Consider the following 8,764-nt stretch of genomic DNA (forward strand, 5'->3'; position numbering starts at 1 on the left):
GGGCAAAGTTCAGAGAGATCTTACCTCTGCTGGTGACAAGGGGCGTCTCACTCTGAGTAAAAGGCAGACTGTATGACGCATGTGTACGAATAGCCATGCTTCATGACAGTGAAACATGGGCTGTGACTGCTGAGGACATGTGTAGGCTCGCAAGGAATGAAGCCAGTATGCTCCAATGGATGTGTAATATCAGTGTGCATACTAGACAGAGTATCAGTACCTTGAGAGAAAAGTTGAACTTACGAAGCATCAGTCGTGGTGTGCAAGAGAGACGACTGCGCTGGTATGGTCATGTGGCGAGAATGGATAAGGATAGCTGTGTGAAAAAGTGCCACACTCTAGCAGTTGAGGGAACCTGTGGAAGAGGTAGGCCCTGGAAGACCTGGGATGAGGTGGTGAGGCATGACCTTCGAACATTGGACCTCACCGAGGCGATGACTTATGACCGAGACCTTTGGAAATATGCTGTGCGTGAGAAGACCCGGCAAGCCAAGTGAGACCTAAATCTAAGGCCTCAGCCAGTCTACTTATGCGTACCTTCATTCATTGGACACCAAACTCCACTTGCGAAGACCTGTTGAGGCATGTGAAATCGAAACCGAGTTAAATTGGGCACTAAATTTCACTTGCGAAGACATATTGAGGCAAGTGAAATTGAAATCGAGTTAAATTCGATGACTGGCACCCATGCCAACGTCGTCTCGTTCATTGGGACACAGAACTCAGCTTGCAAAGACTTATTGGGGCAAGCGAAATCGAAATCGTGATGGAACCTGTGCCCAACGTTGTCTTTCTGGCGCTTGTGCCCGCGGCATGTGTAAGGACTTTCGAGCGAGATCGTTGCCAGTTCCCCTAGACTGGCTCTTGTGCAGGTGGCACATAAAATACACCATTTTGTGCGTGGCCGTTGCCAGTACCGCTGACTGGCGTTCGTGCCGATGGCACGTAAAAGCACCCACTACACTCTCTGAGTAGTTGGCGTTTTGGGAAGGGCATCCAGCCGTAGAAACTCTGCCAAATGCTGTGCGTGAGAAAACCCGGCAAGCCAAGTGAGACCTAAATCTAAGGCCTCAGCCAGTCTACTTATGCGTACCTTCCTTCATTGGACACCAAACTCCACTTGCGAAGACCTGTTGAGGCAAGTGAAATCGAAATCAAGTTAAATTGGACACTAAACTCCACTTGCGAAGACCTGTTGAGGCAAGTGAAATCGAAATCGAGTTAAATTGGACACTAAACTCCACTTGCGAAGACCTGTTGAGGCAAGTGAATCGAAATCGAGTTAAATTGGACATTAATCTCCACTTGTGAAGACCTGTTGAGGCAAGTGAAATCGAAATCTAGTTAAATTTGACGACTGGCACCCATGCCAACATCGTCTCCTTCATTGGACACGAAACTCAGCTTGCGAAGACTTATTGGGGCAAGCGAAAGCGAAATTGTGATGGCACCTGTGCCCAGCATCGCCTTTCTGACACTTGTGCCTGCGGCATGTGTAAGGACTTTCGAGCGAGGTCGTTGCCAGTGCCCCTAGACTGGCTCTTGTGCGGGTGGCACATAAAATACACTATTTTGAGTGTGGGCATTGCCAGTACCACCTGACTGGCCTTCGTGCCGGTGGCACGTAAAAGCACCCACTACACTCTCTGAGTTGTTGGCATTAGGAAGGGCATCCAGCTGTAGAAACTCTGCCAAATCAGATTGGAGCCTGGTGTAGCCATCTGGTTTCACCAGTCCTCAGTCAAATCGTCCAACCCATGCTAGCATGGAAAGCGGACGTTAAACGACGATGATGATGACTAAACCTCTTTACTCTTTAGATCATCCTAGAATGCCTTCTCACAAAATTACACCTTTCCTTCATTGGACACTAAACTCCGCTTGCGAAGACTTTCTGAGGCAAGTGAAATTGAAATCGAACTAAATTTTCGACGACTGGCACCCATGCCAACATCGTCTCCTTCATTGGACACGAAACTCAGCTTGCGAAGACTTATTGGGGCAAGCAAATGCGAAATCAGGATGGCACCTGTACCCAGCGTCACCTTTCTGGCACTTTTGCCCGTGACATGTGTAAGGATTTTTGAGCGTGATCGTTGCCAGTGCCCCTGGACTGGCTCTTGTGCGGGTGGCACATAAAATACACCATTTTGAGCGTGGCCATTGCCAGTACTGCCTGACTGGCCTTCGTGCAGGTGACACATAAAAGCACCCACTAGAAACTCTGCCTAATCAGATTGGAGTCTGGTGTAGCCATCTGGTTTCACCAGTCCTCAGTTAAACCGTCCAACCCATGCTAGCATGGAAAGCGGATGATAAATGATGATGATGATGATATATATATATCTATATATATATATATATATATATATATTTATATATATATATATATATATATATATATATATATATACACACACATGTATGTATATATAGATGCATATATACGTATATTTATATATATATACATGTATGTATGTATACGTATATATATATGTATATAGTATTCATACTACCAAGCACTAGATATATTGATGTAGCCATAAACAAAATATGAAAATTATTAAGCAATATATCACTTGAGTCTTTTGATGAAGACATTTCTGCTATGTTAATGTTTCCCCCAATTTGTATGATTGCTTTGAACAAATATTACTATCTTATGGTATTTGAATTTTACTACTTTTGTTGCAAAAAGATTAAATATGCAGTAATTATTATTCTAAATTGAATTACAAATATTGTGATTTAATTTTTTTGGTTTTCCAGCTGAAGTCACTTTAAGTGCCCTCAATGCACCTGAGAGTGATGTTGATATTGAAGGTTTAGGAGAAAGCTCTGCTTCAAAAAAATTAGAATTTGATTCAGGTAAGTTAAATATCTCCTTTGTGACTTGCCTAGCAAGTGTAAGTTTGTAGTAATTAACATTTACTTTGCTCAGTAGTCATTGAATGTCTTTCCTATCACTAACCACTCAATTATTTTATTTATGCTTTTCTGGATTGAATACGTTTACAACATATATATAGTTCCAAAGAGTCACTGTTATGTATTATCTTATGTGATACTTTCTTGTCTATGAAAGCTGTCTTATTTCATGTCATGATTCATTGGCTTGACTTAATACTACCAATAAATGCTTTTTCCCACTTTACCTTTCAATAATTTTCCATTGAATGTAGTCACATTGTTTAGTCATGTCAGTGTAATTATATTCCTCTTACACTAAGTTCTTTATTCCCTGAAGTGATGTAGTCAAACATGAAATGTTTGTATTTCTGTCTTGACTATGGATAGAGATATTAGTCAGTGGTGAAATTTAGCAAATGATTACATAGCTACTATGACAGTGTTTCTCAACCTTTTTACCCTTGTGTAAGCCTTAAAATGAATTACATGCCTCAAGGAACCCTGCACGAAAAAAATTTATATATATATATATATATATATATATATATATATATGGTTGTTATATTTTTTTGATAGCATAACAGGTTAGATACAATGATGTCTATATTACAATATTACAATAACCAATAATATGTTGTGCCTGTATAGTAATATTACGATCATGAAATTAGTATTAGCTTATCTCACTCTTTCTCTCAGAAACCCTAGGATTCTGGGGAATCCTGGTTGAGAAACGCTGATCTATGGAATTGCCAATCTACTTACTTTAGTTTTCTGTAACATGCTTTAAATGAGAAATGTATAATATCCTCTTGGACAACACACTGGGAGGAATTCAGTTCTACACTACAAGCCATTAAACATTATTGTTGCTTATACTAGTGAACTATACTACTCCTGTTATATATTTAGGGTTATGTCTATAATTGATACAATGAGTGCTGTTGACAAAACATGAACCACTGACCTAGCAACTGGTTGTCTGAAACAACTACATCTCTTCCAAGAAACTTCCATTTTCTAAATGAGGATTTCATGCTTAAAGTCTTAAAACTAAATAGCCATAATAAAAATGATATTCTTGCAGCTAGTTGAATTCCTCATTCAGTAAATTACCTTATTATGCTTGACTTTTGGGATTGTTTAGTTTATAGAAATAAAAGTTCTTATTTCAAACACCCCATACACATTTAAGAACAAACAACTGAGATAAAAGCTAATTGAAATATAGTGAAGATATAAACTCTAAAGATGAGGTTAGTTATCCAGAAATTTGTAATTTACTACTTCAATAAAACTAAATGAGTTATGCAACAACTAAAGAGTTAATTTGAACTTCTTTCTTAGTGCATTGAAATAACATCTTAGCATTATGTTGAGGTTTTAATATGAAACCAGAATATCATTTTTATTAATCTCCTCTCATCTGTATAGTATCAGCAGATACATAATTATTGGTGTGAAGTAAGGTCTAAGTTACTTAATTTAAGACCTCAGGATTATGAATGGTAATTAGAAACTACTTTAGTGGTACCACAAAGCAGTTGATTGTAGGCTGTGCCAGTTCAAAGAGAAAAAGGGAAATGGTTCTTTTGTGAATAAAACTCTTGCTTTTTATGTATATAATGTAAAACATTTTTCTGCCATTATCGTCATTGGTTTTGTGGCCATTTTTCTATATTGACAGTAGTGTATTATTATTGGATGCCCTTCTTAATAATTTATTCCCTCTTGCATCATGCTGGGCTGCAGTGTATCTATTCTATAATACATGATACTTTTACAGATTTTATCAAGAAACTGTTAGAAGTATATCCAACTCTCTCTGTTTAATTGTCATAATGTATAGTTGCTAATGCATTGTATATACTGCATTACTTACTATCTAAATTAGTACTGATTCAAAACATCATCTTAAATATACTCAGTTTGTGTTACCCCTACTAAACTATATCAAAATGTCAAGTTAATTTCAGTCATTAATGTACAAAAGTATATTGCAATCATAATCTATCAATAAATCTGTAACAATTCCACAATGCTCAACTATTTCCAATGAAGCAGCCTTCTACATATTTGCTCTGTAAAAATGGCTGTATTTCTCTTAACCATCACCATCTTAAAAAAAAGACTGATCTGAGTTTTACAATACCTGAAAGAAAGGGATGGCAGGATCTTGTGACTAAAATGCTTTTTCATGATCAACACACTGACTTAGGGTAAAATAACAACCACCACTACTGTAACTACTACTTCATACATTGTGGTTATAATATTGTACTTATCAAAAGTTACTTCTATTTTAATATTAGATACATTTCCCCCTTCAGTTATATTTGATTTTCTTGTGTTTAGACTAGACTAATTTATCTTTATTTTTTCCCTTAAAGTGAAGAAAGTGATGCATTTTTTAAAAGACACGATTACATGTTTAAAGCGGATAAAAAAGTCTTTTAGATTTGTTTTATGTTATTTATTATATTGTTTTGAAATCTAACCTATAAGTCCTAGATCCCTCCTTCAATAGGAAAGTGTGTATGTGTTACAAAAATAAAATAACCAATGTAGCCACTGTCATCCATTGATGGTGATCTTTACAAAAATAATGTAACATATTAAACTGTTTTCTTTGTCAGATATGGATTCCAACTTGTTATGAAAATCTTGAGATGTAAGTGAAGGCGGTGTCCCCATCTGCTGGCCAGATCCCTTTATATATATATATGTATATATATATATAAAAAAAATAGAGGCATAGAGATAGTGACAACTTACTTCACATTGTACAGTTTTGTTTTTCTTATTAGAATCAAAATTCATATCTAAAAGCCCATTTAAAGAAATGTATTTGTCAATGAAAAGGTATCCTGAAAATGGCAGATTATTTCAATTTTAATAAACTTTTTTTACAATAATGTCATATTTTTCGTTGCCTTTTTTTAATATATGTAAAATACAAAGTGTATTTGATATATTTATATTATTTAATTATCTTTCTATTTTTGCAATCTATAATGAATTTATTGTAAAATATAAGAATAAGGAAGGTACGATGATGATAATATTAATTTATATTTGTAGACCTAAGACTATTTTAGTAAAATGAATGTAGGCCTAATCCTACTATTTTTTATTCATGGATATTTTATTAATCTGGGTGGGTTAGAAAACAAAACTCAGTCTTAATTGTATTTGAATTCAGAAATGTGAACTACTGAACTAGTTGGTATAATTCGATCTCGTTGAGCTATTGTGACTTAACTTTCCCAATGAGAATCCTCGTTGTTAGCTTGCAGAGTTGAGCATACAACTAAGAGTAGAATTTGGGAGAGAAATAAGTTTTTTGAATACACTAAGTTAAGCCATAGTCCTCTGGTATTATTCTTACAACATAAAACTGTTGTGGAGCTCTTTTTCAATTTTAGGCAACCACTTAAGTGAAGACTTGGCCACATAATTACATGTTATATGATCTCTCAATTGCCTTTGCAAAGAGATGTGTCATAGTTTTCATTCAAGATGTGTCATGGTTTTGATAACCATGTGCATATGTATAATACTAAGGTGTTTTCAAGAAATTAGAGCTTGAATTATAAAAAAAAATTATGTAAATTTTATCTCTGACACCTTAAATTATGATTATGTTGTATAAATTCCCAACTAGCTAAGTGCTATAATATCTTTTGATGTAAACAATATTGAATATTTTATCATGGGTTTTTCTGTTAGATTTTTTTTTCTTCATATTTTGATTTCTTGTAGTTAATTTATGAAAATTAGGTTTTAATGCAAATATTTTTTCTTGCAGGGAAACAAAATATTTAAAATGTCCTTACTACTACTACTACTTTCTTCTCCACTCTCTTAGGGCATCAAATTCATCCTATCACAAGCAGATTTTGATGTCTTAACTCTACAAGCTGGTTCTTACTGAAAAACTGAGATTTCTGAAATATTAGGATTTTTTTAAAAATCACCAACTTAAACTATAAACATTATATGCATGGGGAAATGAAACTTCTAACTGATGTGACTTTACTTTTGTAAGTATGTTCAAAGAAGAGAGGGTAAATTTCTGGAGTAACTTCTGACAATAAACTTCAGGAGTGAAGCCTGCTAGAGTTACTGTAAGAAGATATGAAACACATGTTACATTTATTTTATTCATCATATTGGTTAATATTAGGTTTTAAATTAATGAAAAATGATACCTTTGAATCTTTTTATCTAAACAAAGAAAATCGAAATCACAGCATAAATGGAATATAATATATCACTACCACCTTTATTTACAACAGTATCGTCATCAAAAACAAAAGATATATTTAAAAAATAATATTTAATATCAAATTACCTTCAATATTTTCAAAATGAGGTGATTAAAACAAATATACTGTCACACATTGTGAAATTAAAAGACCATTATTTAAACAATTTTAACTGGATTTTTGGTTTTGTTTCTTTTAATCACTTTCTTTTTGATTCTTGTGTTAGTACTACAGAGTGAAACCTGTTAAAACTATATTGTTATGGTACACTGGTTTGTTGGCTGGCAGTTATTCCACAGTGTTTAAATCTGCTGAGTGGGTATTGAGGGGTAGATAGCATGGAAGATAAACACAATTTTCTTCATTGTTAATCAAGAATCTTTTAAGTATTATATATATCAGTGTTATCTGTTACATGAAGGGTAACTTTAGAAGTATACTTTTGCCACCATGTTTAATATCATTCCATACACATATTAGTTAAAATGTTACTTTTCTCAAAATTGCTGTTCTTTTTACCTTTTTCTTGCTTAGTTTCTTCCATTTTGTAGATTCATGAAACAATTAATTGAAAAAGACTTTACACATGCAGTTGAGTGATGTTTGTTTCACTCAAATAATCTGGCCCAAACATTGTAAATATGATGTACTCGTTTACAGTTTACATATAAGCTGTTTAGATTTTCTTTTAGTTGTTCACAAAACCAAAATTCCTTTTAATTGAAAAGGAAAGCAAATTTTGAAAGAATGATAAAATGTTTATGAGTGTTATTTTCTGCTATTTTTCTTGTTCAGTTCTCAACAATTGAAAAGTTTTACATACTGTAACAATATAGCAGATGCTCTTCAAGTCATGTGATGCTTCCACTTCTACTATGATTAGCTAACTAGCTGTTACACACAGACCACATGGAAACTTTCTGGAATTCTGGAATGTTTTGAAGAATTCTAATGTATGGTGTTTTATTGAATGTAAAATATACTTGAAAATGATAATTAAGCCAGTTTATTTAACCTTAGTACATGTATACACTATGTGTGTGGAATCTCCAAATGTCTGTTAAAAAAATCCAAGTTTTTTTTTGGTGGGGGGGTACTAGTTTGGTGCCCTATCAAATTTATTTCCTCGTAACTTTCCTAAAAAAAAAAGCTCATTTCTTTAATTGAAATTTTGCATAGGTAAATTTTCTACAGTGTACATTAGGATTATATTGATAACATTAATGTTTTTTTTCTGTGAAGTTTCAAATCATTTTCCCCCCCTTTCCTGATTTTCTCTCCATATAATTCTTATTAACATGCATATTTTTAAATAACATTTTTCTGAAATGTATTTTTAAGAATGTAGATTACATAATGTTGATATTTCACACATATAATATTTTTCTCAATTTTATCAACTTAATCACAATCTACATTGTTGAAAATTTATCTACAAAATTTCTGGAAAAAAATGTGTATTTTTCAAAAGTTACAAGAATTAGAATAGGTGGTGGGATACCAAAATGGAGTTATGCCTCTTTCTATCTGCCCTATAAATAGACACAGGCATGGCTGTGTGGTTAAGAAGCTTCCTTCCCATCTTG

General features: G+C 34.0%; 1 protein-coding gene across 12 annotated transcripts in view; it reads left to right on the forward strand.

The window, feature by feature from the left end:
- Window positions 1-7,350, forward strand: part of LOC128247375 (BPTF-associated chromatin complex component 1-like) — a 134,861-nt gene extending 127,511 nt beyond the window's left edge. For 8 of the 12 annotated variants that reach the window (XM_089349252.1, XM_089349242.1, XM_089349243.1 and 5 more), the window contains 2 exons: window positions 2,770-2,868; window positions 6,779-7,350. In XM_089349252.1, coding sequence (XP_089205378.1) covers window positions 2,770-2,868; window positions 6,779-6,813 — 134 coding nt within the window. In that variant the 3' untranslated portion in view covers window positions 6,814-7,350. Of the gene's footprint in view, window positions 1-2,769; window positions 2,869-5,546 lie in introns of all 12 variants that reach the window. The other 4 variants (XM_089349245.1, XM_089349248.1, XM_089349244.1 and 1 more) reach the window with 3 other exon arrangements.
- Window positions 7,351-8,764: the final 1,414 nt, after the last annotated feature.

The sequence above is a fragment of the Octopus bimaculoides genome, chromosome 3 (assembly GCF_046866305.1).
Source record: "Octopus bimaculoides isolate indiv1 chromosome 3, ASM4686630v1, whole genome shotgun sequence".
NCBI lineage: Eukaryota > Metazoa > Mollusca > Cephalopoda > Octopoda > Octopodidae > Octopus > Octopus bimaculoides.